Source organism: Salvelinus alpinus, chromosome 5, assembly GCF_045679555.1.
Source record: "Salvelinus alpinus chromosome 5, SLU_Salpinus.1, whole genome shotgun sequence".
Taxonomy (NCBI): domain Eukaryota; kingdom Metazoa; phylum Chordata; class Actinopteri; order Salmoniformes; family Salmonidae; genus Salvelinus; species Salvelinus alpinus.
In genome coordinates this window covers 72816318-72832323 of record NC_092090.1, presented here as the reverse complement: position 1 = coordinate 72832323, position 16006 = coordinate 72816318, and the positions used below count along the sequence as shown (strand labels likewise).

The window sequence follows — 16006 nt, the reverse complement described above, 5'->3', positions numbered from 1 at the left end:
CGGAGCTGGTATGGTCGTATCCCCAATATAAATATATATATACACTGCTCAAAAAAATAAAGGGAACACTTAAACAACACAATGTAACTCCAAGTCAATCACACTTCTATGAAATCAAACTGTCCACTTAGGAAGCAACACTGATTGACAATAAATTTCACATGCTGTTGTGCAAATGGAATAGACAAAAGGTGGAAATTATAGGCAATTAGCAAGACACCCCCAAAAAAGGAGTGATTCTGCAGGTGGTGACCACAGACCACTTCTCAGTTCCTATGCTTCCTGGCTGATGTTTTGGTCACTTTTGAATGCTGGCGGTGCTCTCACTCTAGTGGTAGCATGAGACGGAGTCTACAACCCACACAAGTGGCTCAGGTAGTGCAGTTCATCCAGGATGGCACATCAATGCGAGCTGTGGCAAAAAGGTTTGCTGTGTCTGTCAGCGTAGTGTCCAGAGCATGGAGGCGCTACCAGGAGACAGGCCAGTACATCAGGAGACGTGGAGGAGGCCGTAGGAGGGCAACAACCCAGCAGCAGGACCGCTACCTCCGCCTTTGTGCAAGGAGGTGCACTGCCAGAGCCCTGCAAAATGACCTCCAGCAGGCCACAAATGTGCATGTGTCAGCATATGGTCTCACAAGGGGTCTGAGGATCTCATCTCGGTACCTAATGGCAGTCAGGCTACCTCTGGCGAGCACATGGAGGGCTGTGCGGCCCCACAAAGAAATGCCACCCCACACCATGACTGACCCACCGCCAAACCGGTCATGCTGGAGGATGTTGCAGGCAGCAGAACGTTCTCCACGGCGTCTCCAGACTCTGTCACGTCTGTCACATGTGCTCATGTGCTCAGTGTGAACCTGCTTTCATCTGTGAAGAGCACAGGGCGCCAGTGGCGAATTTGCCAATCTTGGTGTTCTCTGGCAAATGCCTAACGTCCTGCACGGTGCTGGGCTGTAAGCACAACCCCCACCTGTGGACGTCGGGCCCTCATACCACCCTCATGGAGTCTGTTTCTGACCGTTTGAGCAGACACATGCACATTTGTGGCCTGCTGGAGGTCATTTTGCAGGGCTCTGGCAGTGCACCTCCTTGCACAAAGGCGGAGGTAGCGGTCCTGTTGCTGGGTTGTTGCCCTCCTACGGCCTCCTCCACGTCTCCTGATGTACTGGCCTGTCTCCTGGTAGCGCCTCCATGCTCTGGACACTACGCTGACAGACACAGCAAACCTTTTTGCCACAGCTCGCATTGATGTGCCATCCTGGATGAACTGCACTACCTGAGCCACTTGTGTGGGTTGTAGACTCCGTCTCATGCTACCACTAGAGTGAGAGCACCGCCAGCATTCAAAAGTGACCAAAACATCAGCCAGGAAGCATAGGAACTGAGAAGTGGTCTGTGGTCACCACCTGCAGAATCACTCCTTTTTTGGGGGTGTCTTGCTAATTGCCTATAATTTCCACCTTTTGTCTATTCCATTTGCACAACAGCATGTGAAATTTATTGTCAATCAGTGTTGCTTCCTAAGTGGACAGTTTGATTTCATAGAAGTGTGATTGACTTGGAGTTACATTGTGTTGTTTAAGTGTTCCCTTTATTTTTTTGAGCAGTGTATATATTGGTTGCAATAATTTTTTGGGAATGTTTTTAATGCAGCGTTGTTTTGTGTATCAGTTCATTTTTATTTTTTATTTTTATTTCACCTTTATTTAACCAGGTAGGCTAGTTGAGAACAAGTTCTCATTTGCAACTGCGACCTGGCCAAGATAAAGCATAGCAGTGTGAACAGACAACAACACAGAGTTACACATGGAGTAAACAATAAACAAGTCAATAACATGGTAGAAAAAAAGAGAATCTATATACAATGTGTGCAAAAGGCATGAGGAGGTAGGCAATATATCGAATAATTACAATTTAGCAGATTAACACTGGAGTGATAAATTATCAGATGATCATGTGCAAGTAGAGATACTGGTGTGCAAAAGAGCAGAAAAGTAAATAAATAAAAGCAGTATGGGGGTGAGGTAGGTAAATTGGGTGGGCTATATACCGATGGACTATGTACAGCTGCAGCGATCGGTTAGCTGCTTAGATAGCAGATGTTTAAAGTTGTTGAGGGAGATAAAAGTTTGTGTACCATTTCATGGAATATTTGTTCTGTCTTTTCTGGTGGAACTAACTTTCTATGGCTTGTTTTTAAAATAGCAATATTTTTAAGATTATTTCATTTTCAAATAACCGAAGGTGAGAGGTTGTAATCTGAATATTGGGAGAAAGGCCATTCTTGAACATGGGGTGAGACATTTTTACTAATCTGCTGGAGAACCAGTTCAGATTTAAGTATAACTTTTGTATGATTGAAGCCGTTAGTGAGAGGTTTAATGCTTTAATATTTCATCATTTCTGCCCTCGAATTCATATTCATTATATAAATAGGCCCCTTTAAACTTCTCTGGCTTGCCGTTCCAAATAAAATGTAATATCTTTTGCTCATGTAATTTAAAAAACAGGTCACTAGGTGTAGGCAAGGCCATGAGCAAATATGTAAACTGGGATATGACTAAAGAGTTAATCAGGGCGATTTTTCCACAAATAGACAGGTGTTTTCCTTTCCATGGTAGCGAGTATGTCCATTTCACCGTCAGACCATTTTATTGGTAAACTACACAGTATTGTAAAAGTTGTATTTTTGGGGATTTAATACGTAATATTGTACACTTATCATACTTTGGTTGTAATCCAGAGAGGTTTGAAACATTATCTAGATCCTCTATGAGGGATCCAAAATGTGGTTTAAATAGAACACATGAATGACACCTTTGCTTTTAAGCCCTGGATTTCTAGCCCCTTGATATTATTGTTGGATCTGATTTTAATAGCTAACATATTCTATGTGAATGGACTCCTCAGTTTCCAGGAAATCCGCCTGTGTTTTAATGTCGCAGGTTCATCGTTTTGTCTTGACCTTCAACTCCGCCTATCCTTGCGAGCCTATGGGGTCCCCTGGGGAGCAGCACTAGCAGTACACCCATTTGTTGTAACGACTCTCGTCGTTGGTTGAAGGAGAGGAGGACCAAATCGCAGCGTGGTACGTTTCCATATTTATTGGAACACTTATAAACACGAACAAAACAATAAACAGAATGAAACCAACGACGCTACAGACCTGAACATGTGAACCTAGTGAAAACAAAGAACGCAATGAACAGGAACAATCACCCACAAACAAACAGTGAGAACAGCCTACCTTAATATGGTTCCCAATCAGAGACAACGTAAAACACCTGCCTCTGATTGAGAACCATATCAGGCCAATTAGACAACCCTAAACCAATGAAACACATAACATAGAATATACCCACCCAGCTCACGTCCTGACCAACTAAACAAAGACTAAACAAAGGAAATAAGGTCAGGAACGTGACATTTGTCAAACTTCTAAAGGACAGACGCCCCTCAAAAATAGTTGTTTCTGATATCTATAGTCAATTAATTATAGCAGCACAAAAACCATGAACTCTATCCACTGTATGGATTTTACACTTGCTAACAGACAAATAAATTGGGAGACCGTATGGAGAAATATATGTGGATCATCTAGAATCCCCAATCACCAATTAATTAATATATTTTTTTGCCATAGAACCTATCTAACACCTCAAAAAAGGCATCACATGGGCATTAGTCCATCACCATTATGTGTGTTCTGCACCACAGGGGACCTTGGTACTTTTCAGCATGTGCTGTGGAAGTGCCCGGGGGGTGGGTTGAATTCTGGGGGAAAGTCAACGATTTATAGATAAAATAATGTCATTAGATCCAATAGTGATGTTGCTCTGTGATGACTCTGATTGGCACTTGTCAGAACGCCAACGGAGAGTGTAGTTGGCAGGAACCACAGCTGCTAAGAAAATTATTGTACAAAGGTGGTTTCCACCTTATCAGTTACCATTGCAACAATGGCTGCTCACATTTAAGGAAATTGTACTTATGAAGCTCTCCATGGCCAGGATCCACAGGGCCAAGGTGGACACATGGAAAAAAGCAGCGGTGGACATTTCTGAACTCCTAACCAATGGGCCTTTATACCTATGAATGTGCATCAATAATTTGTCACTATTTCTGAGGCTCATTTATTTATCTCATATTTTTTTTTTTACATCAAGTTATTATTCTTTCAATTCATAGTTAATTTGCCTACATTTATAGATAAATGTTTTTTTAATCCCCCCCACCGGCAATCTGATAGCATGTAAAATAAATCATAAAATTGCTAACACTTTGATGGCCATAATAAATAGATATCCCGAAAGTGGACAACCTTGTTTTACTCCTCTTGACAGTAATACCTTGAGCTGTAGCCATTATTTACTATTTCACACCTAGCGTTACTGTACATAACTTTAACTGATTGTAAAAGAGATTCTCCAAAATATTCCAGGCATTTATATATAAACTCCAGTCATACTGTATCAAAAGCCTTTTCAAAATCAGAAATGAATACAAGGCCTATTTATTTATTTTTAATATATATATTTTTTCATAGTGTTCTATTCTCTCCCATGTATTGTCCATGTAGAAAATCTGTCTGATTAGGATGAATAATATCAGAATTCTTGCATCACAACACTGAAGTTAATGGGCCTCTAATTTTTTTAAATGGACTGGATCTTTATATTTACCACTTGGGTCCTGTTTCAGTAATAATGAAATCAGACCTTCTTGTTGAGTATCTGATAATCTACCATTTTATAGTAGTGGCTAAAACATGCAAATAACAGTTCTCTGAGTACATCAAAAAAGGTTTGGTATACCTCAACAAAATTTCATAATTAATAAAACAAAACAAAAAATGTCCAGTGTTTCTATGTCAAAAGGTTTTGTTATATTTCTGTTTTCTGTGATGTATTTAAAGTGGAGTATTGGGATGCAAAATGTAATACATTTCAACTCTATATCTGACATGGTACGTAGGTGTCTTCTTTTTTTACGCCCATAACCATGTGTGTGAGGTGTATACTTTTGATTCAAAGTAGATTTGTTTAAGACTAGCAAGAAACACTCTGTGTGACACTGATTTTATTTATTATTTTATAACTTTTTATTTAATCTTTATTTAACTAGGCAAGTCAGTTAAAAACAAATTCATATTTACAGTGACGGCCTACCCCGGCGATGCTGGACCAATTGTGCGCCGCCCTATGGGACTCCCAATCACGGCCGGATGTGATACAGCTTGGATTCAAACCAGGGACCGCAGTGCCTTAGACCGCTGCGCCACTCGGGAGCCACTGCAGTAAAAGGTTAATAAATGACTGGTTAGCAACCCTACAGTATATGTTTACAGGTCAGTTTTCCTAACCACTAACCCCACTCTCTGGATATTTTAATTTTTTTTTGTATTTTGTCATTTAGCAGACACTTAACAAGAGCGACTTACATCAGAAAAGTCGGTGCCAGTAAGAGAGGGGATTGATTTTCTATGGCTGCACCACGATGTATTATTTCAGTCTTGTTAACTTGTGACTGATTGACAGTATCCTATGCGTCATGCTAAACTATGGACCATCACCCTGCTGGGCTTGACTGGGTGTGATATTGATGTTGTGTTCTCTCTTTCTCTCTGTAGGGCAGGACTGGTTGTGCATGTGTGAGGACCTGTCACATTGTGGCCTGTGTTTTAACAGGGCCAGTGGAGCGGTTAATGTGCTGGCGGTGCTAGCCATCACGTTGAAGGAGGGCAGCAGCGTGCTTCTCTCTCCCAACAGGGCAACACAACCTGTCCCTCTCTGGCCTAGCCCCAGCCTCAGTCCTGCCCCCCTCAGCCTCAGCTCTGTCCCCCTCAGCCTCAGCTCTGTCCCCCTCAGACCCAGACTTAGTTATGTCCCCCTCAGCCACAGCCACAGCCTTAGTCCTGTCCCCCTCAGCCTCAGCTCTGTCCCCCTCAGACCCAGACTTAGTTATGTCCCCCTCAGCCACAGCCTCAGTCCTGTCCCCCTCAGCCACAGCCTCAGTCCTTTTCCCCTCAGCCATAGCCTCAGTCCTGTCCCCCTCAGTCACAGACTCAGTTTTCTCCCCCTCTGCCTCAGACTAAGTTTTGTCCCCCTCTGCCCCAGACTCAGTGCTGTCCCCCTCTGCCCCAGACTCAGTGCTGTCCCCCTCTGCCCCAGACTCAGTGCTGTCCCCCTCAGTCCCAGACTCAATCCTAGGTAGGACCATCTAACTGCAGGTACAAACCACAGAGACAATGCTCAGTGTAATCGTAGCTTCTCAACTTGGTTATACTGAACGATAGTATGATATATTGTGTGTCAGGATGTAATGTGTTGGTGAGGCTTCTCCTCAGGGTCAGGATAGTGGGTAGTGGTTCAGTCTGAGATGGTCGGGGTACATTAAGTGGTTACTCTATAAACATGAAGCGCTATTAGATCAGAGAAAACACAACGCACAAGAAGCCTGCTCTACTGGGCCTAGGAAAATACCTATTGTCAGAGTAATATAACACTATGTTTTCCATACCTGTAATCTATTGTGTGACAGACAATGTGTGTGTCTGCCTGGTGCTGTGTGAATGAGAGTGATGTGAACAGTAGCACTGCAGACAGAAGACAGTAACACCAGTCCTGTTCATTTGTATGCTGCTGCAGAATAGTGAGCTGCTATCAGATCAGGGGATGCCTTTGAGAGAGAGAGAGAGAGAGAGAGAGAGAGAGAGAGAGAGAGAGAGAGAGAGAGAGAGAGAGAGAGAGAGAGAGAGAGAGATGAATTGAGGAGGGATGTAGTAGCACAATGCGAGGGTTCAACATTTGAAAGATCCTAAAGCATATCCTTGACACTACATAACAATGTAATTCACGAGAGGAACTTCATTTTCCTTCTCTCTAAGGAATAACTTGTATGCACATTTGGTACAGCGTCGTTTATCATTCTGCAGTAATGGAAAGAAATGTTGGTAGATGGTAAGAAATTCAGAGAATGAGAGAGGAAGCGATAAAGAGAGGGAGAGAGCAAGAGAGAGAATGTCAATGATGGTGGTGCGATGGCATCCTGTGTTTGTGCCAATGACGTCGCACAACCCTCCAGAGGTCCGTACCACAGGACAGTCTGAGAGAATGACGAAGGAAACAAAAAAACTCTTCTACTGAATTGAATTCCTACATTCCCTTTCTCCCCCTCCTGCTCTCTCCTCTCTATTCCCTGCGGTAATAGTTCATTTGCTCTGAAAATACAGAAAGACCATAGTTTTCTCCATCTCTGTGTGCGTGCATGTGTGTTGTTTTACGTATGTATGTACTGTATTTGTGTGTTGTTTTACGTATGTATGTACTGCATTTGTGTGCTGCATGTGATGAAGTGAGCCAGGGAGCGGGAGATGTTAAAGGATCTTTTTTTGCCTGCATCAGCAGCATTGCAGGGGGAGGAAAGAGGGAGGAAAGGGAGGGGTGATGGGTAAAGTGAGAGCAGAGGGAGCGCTAGAGAAATGACCGTAGCAATACTAGTGAACAGGTGCAGCCTTCGTCAGTCCCGCTCTCTGTGTGCTAAACACACACAATCACATGAGTACCACAGGAAATTGGTGGCACCATAATTAGGGAGGACAGGCTCGTGGTAATGGCTGGAGCGGAATGGTATCAATTAAATCAACCACATGGTTTGATGCCATTCCATTCGCTCCGTTCCAGCCATTATTATGAGCCGTCCTCCCCTCAGCAGCCTCCACTGCACGTTTAGACATACACACACTTTGACCATGATACAGAAAACAATAGGAGGAGCTTCTCACTCTGCTGTCCTTACAGTACCCTTCTAGTGTACAGGAGAGAGAGATGGAGAGAATGATCAAGGGAAGGAGAAAAAGAGAGGTAGAGAAGCCTAAGCTGGTAGCAGGCATGCTGGTGTTATTACTGCAGCTCAGAGTGTGATATAGAATGGTCTGTTATTACTGCAGCTCAGAGTGTGATATAGAATGGTCTGTTATTGCTCACATAAGCACACACACACACTGCACCAGCAAGCCTGCATGGGTACCAATCCTGTTCGCCGCAGCGCCCAAAGAGCAGGGAGAGAGGGAGGGGGGAGCAGCGAGAGAGAGGGAGTAAGGGGGGAGCAGCGAGAGAGAGAGAGAGAGAGAGAGAGAGAGAGAGAGAGAGAGAGAGAGAGAGAGAGAGAGAGAGAGAGAGAGAGAGAGAGAGAGAGAGAGAGAGAGAGAGAGAGAGAGAGCGAGAGAGGAAGAGAGAGGAAGAGGGAGGGAGTAGTACAGTGAGCGAGTGAGAGGCAGTTTTTTTGTTTTGGATGGGTTTTTGTCTTCCCTGGTCTCTTGGTGAGTGAGTGTGATGAAACTCAGAATGCCTGTGCTGCTCAGTGATTGTCTGTAGCTCCAACAGCCCTGTCCACCGCTCTGTCCGAAACCTGCCTCCACAGACGGACAAGCAGCAGGACTATTAGAGAGGAGAGAAAAAACAACCTGCAACAAGAAACCAAATCAATGCAGCAAGAGCGAGATTTGACTTTCACTTAAAGCGTCTATCCTTCTCTTAATCTCTTCATTTTGTTAGAGGGGGGTCGCAGTAGTTTCACAGGACTGCAGAACAGCAGGGGAGGAAGAGAGACTTAGAGCCTCAAGAGAGAGGGAGAGGAAGAGAGACTTAGAGCCTCAAGAGAGAGGGAGAGGAAGAGAGACTTAGAGCCTCAAGAGAGAGGGAGAGGAAGAGAGACTTAGAGCCTCAAGAGAGAGGGAGAGGAAGAGAGAGAGAAAAGTGCAGCATCACCCGAATTCCCCCTGTTCTGTTCCCTTGAGGCAGAGTGTGAGCACGCTCTCTCAGACACAGCAGGGCCATACAAGGGAACACACCGGCACCATCAGCGTCAGTGTCCGCCCACGGCAGGCAGGACCTCCAGCGCTGCAACCCCCCTGCCTCTCAGCCCCAACCCCAGGACCTCGCCAGGCCTCATCCACCTTCATCTGCACCAGACAGTCGGCTCAACGAGGCTGAACCATGGCACAAGCTGCCAAACATCTCGTGAAGAACAAGGAATTAAAAATCCAGCTTGAGGCGGAGCGCCTGCTGAAGGAGGAGGAGAAGGCCAAGAAGAGGAACCGCTCGCGGGATAAAAAGCGCAAGGTAAGGGTCCGATCACAGGGGGTCGACGCAGCTGCACTGAACAGCACAACTTTTCTCTCCAAACAGTGCAGAGGTGGAAGATGGGTGTAGTAGATGGCTTACGGTGAGGTAACTGCTGTTTGACTTGGCATGAAACAATTCTTTTTTTTATCCCGGTGCTGAGCTAGTGCCTAACAGCTAATTGCTGTATGACATGTGTTTGTCCTAGAATGTTATGTCCCCTATCAACTGAGCTGACTGAAGCTATAGCAGCCAAGGTGATAATGGCTGGAGTCAATTTTGCTTCTTTTAGCAGTTCTCCAAATTGCATTTTTTTGTTTTTAAATTGTGTAGAAATCACATTGCGGTGTATTGTGTCAATGAGCAACATTTCACTTCCACGCTGCTCAGTGATAACTTAAAGCGGAGAGAGGACATGTTTTTGTGCCCCTCTCTCTCCTCATCCTCTTCCTTCTACCTGTCGTTTAAGAACAATGACTGCTGACTAAGGAGTAATAATTACCTGCAGGCTTTTCTCATACTGGGACCTGTGCACTGCACTGGTACAGTCTTACCAGTGGCACTTGCTGCAAACTCTAAATCTCTGCTTCATCAATCACTGGCTGTTGTGGGTTACAGATGGACCTGTATCGGCGCAATCTGTGATTATGACTGGGATAGCTGGGAAATCCCTACTTGGCTCTTTTCACATTTCATTTAGTGTCATGAATTAAAATTAGCACTTGTCAAAGCCATCGATGAGCATTGTTTATCATATGATAAGACATTCCTCTGTGTCCTGTCTGTCTGTCTGTCTGTCTGTCTGTCTGTCTGTCTGTCTGTCTGTCTGTCTGTCTGTCTGTCTGTCTGTCTGTCTGTCTGTCTGTCTGTCTGTCTGTCTGTCTGTCTGTCTGTCTGTCTGTCTGTCTGTCTGTCTGTCTGTCTGTCTGTCTGTCTGTCTGTCTGTCTGTATACCCCTGAGCTGGTGTTCAGCTACATGTATCTGCCTGTAGGACTATTCGGCTGTAAACTAATCTGCTGATGCAGTAGAGACAGAGATATTGACAGACAGACAGATAGACAGACAGGCAGTCGGCTACTAGTGTTCCTCACCCCACAGGATGGGGACTGGGGGGAGAACGGATGCTGGGGTAGGGGTGGGTTTGTCATGCGTAGTTTGCGTATGGCTGCAGATGTATTGGGGGTGGAAAGAAAGGTCGGTATGGATTGAAGGAGTCTGAGAGGAAGAGATAATGGGGAGTGGGAGGGGGGCATGAAGGAGGGGGTTGCATGAGAGGGGCAGAGAGGATATGACTCAGACCTACCTGAGGCAGGTGTCACAGTGGAGGTTGAAAGTGACTCGTGGACCTGAGAACCAATGGGCCCTCGGGGGCCCCCACCATTCAATATTTGTTTTTTGTTGAAATGCTATTTTATCTGTGGAAATGCTATTTTATATTACTTGCTGGTGTTCCACTGTTGAGTCCGCATAGTTTTTTTAATCAGTATTGGTACATGTTACAAATCATTAGGTTGTAATAGACGTATGTTGCATTAAACAATACAAACATTCACGGTTAATCAGAACTAAGTCCATGTGCCCAATATTTCACTCTGCCTTTATGATTTGTGTGTGTGTGTGTGTGTGTGTGTGTGTGGTGTGTGTGTGTGTGTGTGTGTGTGTGTGTGTGTGTGTGTGTGTGTGTGTGTGTGTGTGTGTGTGTGTGTGTGTGTGTGTGTGTGTGTGTGTGTGTGTGTGTGTGTGTGTGTGTGTGTGTAGCGGGCAGTGGGAGAGTGAGAAAAGGAGGGCCGTGTAGTGGAGAGGGAGAGAGACAGTCATTCTGGCCATGCAGCCCAACTTTGATTGAAAGTGTATTGTTACAGAGTATCCCATGTCACTTATGTAACCAGCAGCCACCCAGCTTAATAAAGTCTGTTAAATAAGTGTTGTGACTACCCCAGCCTTCCCCTCCCCTGCCTTCCCTCCTCTCCCCTCTCTCCAGCTTAGAGGCTATCTTGGTTTCTGGAGCAGATGTTATCACAGGGGGAACTTTCTCTCTCTCGTCCTGCATTTTCCATTTTTTTTTTATAGATATCCCAGTGAAGTACAGTCATAATGTTATGTCTGGGGTGTCCCGTTGCTCTAGCCGTGTGCCTGAGGTTCTGAGGCTGTGTTTGTGGTGCAGACAGTAGGATTTTTTCGGGGAACATTTAAACATGATGAAAAACCCACATCCAGTAAACACTAGTCTCAGAGCAGGGTGACACACAGGACAGTGCTGGGTTATACAGAGGATATGGTTGAATTGTGTTCCCCATTTATGCTTTTTTTCACAGAATATTTTCCCCGAAGGCATCTTATCTCAGGCACGATGGCTCGCTCACTGATAGATTTATTTATCTCTGTTCTCACCAACGCTTCCGTGGAGATATAATGGTATTCACTATTTGACTTGGTTTTTTCCTCATGTTTGCCACTTGACACCTGTTTTTATGCAGCTGTTTCATCAGCTGTCTGTGGTATCTATCTGCTCTCTGGAGTGTCCCTTTTTCCCTATCCTCACAGTGCCACAGTATCCCTTCCTGGTGACAGACACTTCTCTCACTTTACTGATGCACATGCACAGACAAATGCAGACACACTCACACACACACGCAGAAGCAAAAACACACACATGCGCAGAAACACACACACACATGCACAGACCCATGCAGAAACACACATACAGTATGTGTAGAATACATGCAACCACGGTAGCTTTCGAGAACCGAAGGGGGCTTACAGCTTCCCCCTTTTGGGTTCTCCGCTGAATGTACTACAATCCTGACACTCTATTTTAATGTTTAGAAACTTTAATCTGTACTTGCGTTATAGTTTTGGAAGCATAAAGCCCTCTTTCCTATCACATGAAAATGATTTCACAAATGCTAAATATACACTACTGTATATGGGTGTAACACAATTGCAGCCGACAGTATTTGTTAGTGACAACACGTTTCTGACGTCCTTCTTCCATTATACACAGGTGGTCACATCTGTCTTCCATTAGCAAGCGCTGTAACATGGAGACATGGCCGCGTGGGAACTCTACCCCTATATAGGTGTGTATATACGGCTAAAGGCTGTTCTTACGCATGACGCAACGCGAATTGCTTGGATACAGCCCTTAGCCGTGGTATATTGGCCGTATATCACAAACCCCTGAAGTGCCTTATTGCTATTATAAACTGGTTACCAACGTAATTAGAGCAGTAAAAATACATATTTTGTCATACCCGTGGTATACCACGGCTGTCAGCCATTCAGCGTTCGAACCACCCAGTTTATAATATATTATTTTTTCATGTGGGTGGTGACACACATGTGGAGCAATCAGTGAGGTAGGCCTCAAAAAGCCTGTTTTTACCAGAAACGGCCTACCCACTGAAGATCTGGTCACAGATTGCCACTATGGGTTTCTTCACAGCACCCAAACCAAAAACTGATTTAATGCGTCACTCAGTTATGTATAGAGCCATGTCATCGTGTAATTCTCTGCCAACAGAGGTTACTCAGGCAAAAAGCAAGTTTAGCTTAAAAAAACATCTTGTATCACAGCGCCTCTCCTCTTTCTATAAACATCTTGTATCACAGCACCTCTCCTCTTTCTATAAACATCTTGCATCACAGCACCTCTCCTCTTTCTATAAACATCTTGTATCACAGCACCTCTCCTCTTTCTATAAACATCTTGTATCACAGTGCCTCTCCTCTTTCTATAAACATCTTGTATCACAGCACCTCTCCTCTTTCTATAAACATGTTGTATCACAGCACCTCTCCTCTTTCTATAAACATCTTGTATCACAGCACCTCTCCTCTTTCTATAAACATCTTGTATCACAGCACCTCTCCTCTTTCTATAAACATCTTGCATCACAGCACCTCTCCTCTTTCTATAAACATCTTGTATCACAGCACCTCTCCTCTTTCTATAAACATCTTGTATCACAGTGCCTCTCCTCTTTCTATAAACATCTTGTATCACAGCACCTCTCCTCTTTCTATAAACATCTTGTATCACAGCACCTCTCCTCTTTCTATAAACATCTTGTATCACAGCACCTCTCCTCTTTCTATAAACATCTTGCATCACAGCGCCTCTCCTCTTTCTATAAACATCTTGCATCACAGCGCCTCTCCTCTTTCTATAAACATCTTGTATCACAGCGCCTCTCCTCTTTCTATAAACATCTTGTATCACAGCGCCTCTCCTCTTTCTATAAACGTCTTGTATCACAGCGCCTCTCCTCTTTCTATAAACATCTTGTATCACAGCGCCTCTCCTCTTTCTATAAACGTCTTGTATCACAGCGCCTCTCCTCTTTCTATAAACATCTTGCATCACAGCGCCTCTCCTCTTTCTATAAACATCTTGCATCACAGCGCCTCTCCTCTTTCTATAAACATCTTGCATCACAGCGTCTCTCTTCTGTCTATAAACATCTTGTATCACAGCGCCTCTCCTCTTTCTATAAACATCTTGCATCACAGCACCTCTCCTCTTTCTATAAACATCTTGCATCACAGCGCCTCTCCTCTTTCTATAAACATCTTGTATCACAGCGCCTCTCCTCTTTCTATAAACATCTTGTATCACAGCGCCTCTCCTCTTTCTAGAAACATCTTGTATCACAGTGCCTCTCCTCTTTCTATAAACATCTTGTATCACAGCACCTCTCCTCTTTCTATAAACATCTTGCATCACAGCGCCTCTCCTCTTTCTATAAACATCTTGCATCACAGCGCCTCTCCTCTTTCTATAAACATCTTGTATCACAGCGCCTCTCTTTCTATAAACATCTTGCATCACAGCGCCTCTCCTCTTTCTATAAACATCTTGCATCACAGCGCCTCTCCTCTTTCTATAAACATCTTGCATCACAGCGCCTCTCCTCTTTCTATAAACATCTTGTATCACAGCACCTCTCTTTCTATAAACATCTTGCATCACAGCACCTCTCCTCTTTCTAGAAACATCTTGTATCACAGCGCCTCTCCTCTTTCTATAAACATCTTGTATCACAGCACCTCTCCTCTTTCTATAAACATCTTGCATCACAGCGCCTCTCCTCTTTCTATAAACATCTTGCATCACAGCGCCTCTCCTCTTTCTATAAACATCTTGTATCACAGCACCTCTCCTCTTTCTATAAACATCTTGTATCACAGCGCCTCTCCTCTTTCTATAAACATCTTGTATCACAGCGCCTCTCCTCTTTCTATAAACATCTTGCATCACAGCACCTCTCCTCTTTCTATAAACATCTTGCATCACAGCACCTCTCCTCTTTCTATAAACATCTTGCATCACAGCGCCTCTCCTCTTTCTATAAACATCTTGTATCACAGCACCTCTCCTCTTTCTATAAACATCTTGTATCACAGCACCTCTCCTCTTTCTATAAACATCTTGCATCACAGCGCCTCTCCTCTTTCTATAAACATCTTGTATCACAGCACCTCTCCTCTTTCTATAAACATCTTGTATCACAGCACCTCTCCTCTTTCTATAAACATCTTGCATCACAGCGCCTCTCCTCTTTCTATAAACATCTTGTATCACAGCACCTCTCCTCTTTCTATAAACATCTTGTATCACAGCACCTCTCCTCTTTCTATAAACATCTTGTATCACAGCGCCTCTCCTCTTTCTATAAACATCTTGTATCACAGCACCTCTCCTCTTTCTATAAACATCTTGTATCACAGCACCTCTCCTCTTTCTATAAACATCTTGCATCACAGCGCCTCTCCTCTTTCTATAAACATCTTGTATCACAGCGCCTCTCCTCTTTCTATAAACATCTTGCATCACAGCGCCTCTCTTTCTATAAACATCTTGCATCACAGCGCCTCTCCTCTTTCTATAAACATCTTGTATCACAGTGCCTCTCCTCTTTCTAGAAACATCTTGTATCACAGCGCCTCTCCTCTTTCTATAAACATCTTGTATCACAGCGCCTCTCCTCTTTCTATAAACATCTTGTATCACAGCGCCTCTCCTCTTTCTATAAACATCTTGTATCACAGTGCCTCTCCTCTTTCTAGAAACATCTTGTATCACAGCGCCTCTCCTCTTTCTATAAACATCTTGTATCACAGCGCCTCTCCTCTTTCTATAAACATCTTGTATCACAGCGCCTCTCCTCTTTCTAGAAACATCTTGTATCACAGCGCCTCTCATCTTTCTAGAAACATCTTGTATCACAGCGCCTCTCCTCTTTCTATAAACATCTTGCATCACAGCACCTCTCCTCTTTCTAGAAACATCTTGTATCACAGCGCCTCTCATCTTTCTAGAAACATCTTGTATCACAGCGCCTCTCCTCTTTCTATAAACATCTTGCATCACAGCACCTCTCCTCTTTCTATAAACATCTTGTATCACAGCGCCTCTCCTCTTTCTATAAACATCTTGTATCACAGCGCCTCTCCTCTTTCTATAAACATCTTGCATCACAGTGCCTCTCCTCTTTCTATAAACATCTTGCATCACAGCGCCTCTCCTCTTTCTATAAACATCTTGTATCACAGCGCCTCTCCTCTTTCTATAAACATCTTGCATCACAGCGCCTCTCCTCTTTCTATAAACATCTTGCATCACAGCGCCTCTCCTCTTTCTATAAACATCTTGCATCACAGCGCCTCTCCTCTTTCTATAAACATCTTGCATCACAGCGTCTCTCTTCTGTCTATAAACATCTTGTATCACAGCGCCTCTCCTCTTTCTATAAACATCTTGCATCACAGCGCCTCTCCTCTTTCTATAAACATCTTGCATCACAGCGTCTCTCTTCTGTCTATAAACATCTTGTATCACAGCGCCTCTCCTCTTTCTATAAACATCTTGTATCACAGC

At 44.0% G+C, this 16006-nt stretch overlaps 1 protein-coding gene across 11 annotated transcripts in view; it reads left to right on the top strand.

Annotated features, from left to right (window-relative positions):
* The first annotated feature begins 8265 nt into the window (after positions 1–8265).
* Positions 8266–16006, top strand: part of LOC139576729 (ankyrin-1-like) — a 181964-nt gene continuing 174223 nt past the window's right edge. For 4 of the 11 annotated variants that reach the window (XM_071403114.1, XM_071403115.1, XM_071403122.1 and 1 more), the window contains exon 1: positions 8268–9125. In XM_071403114.1, coding sequence (XP_071259215.1) covers positions 9000–9125 — 126 coding nt within the window. In that variant the 5' untranslated portion in view covers positions 8268–8999. Of the gene's footprint in view, positions 9126–16006 lie in introns of all 11 variants that reach the window. The other 7 variants (XR_011675163.1, XR_011675162.1, XM_071403116.1 and 4 more) reach the window with 6 other exon arrangements.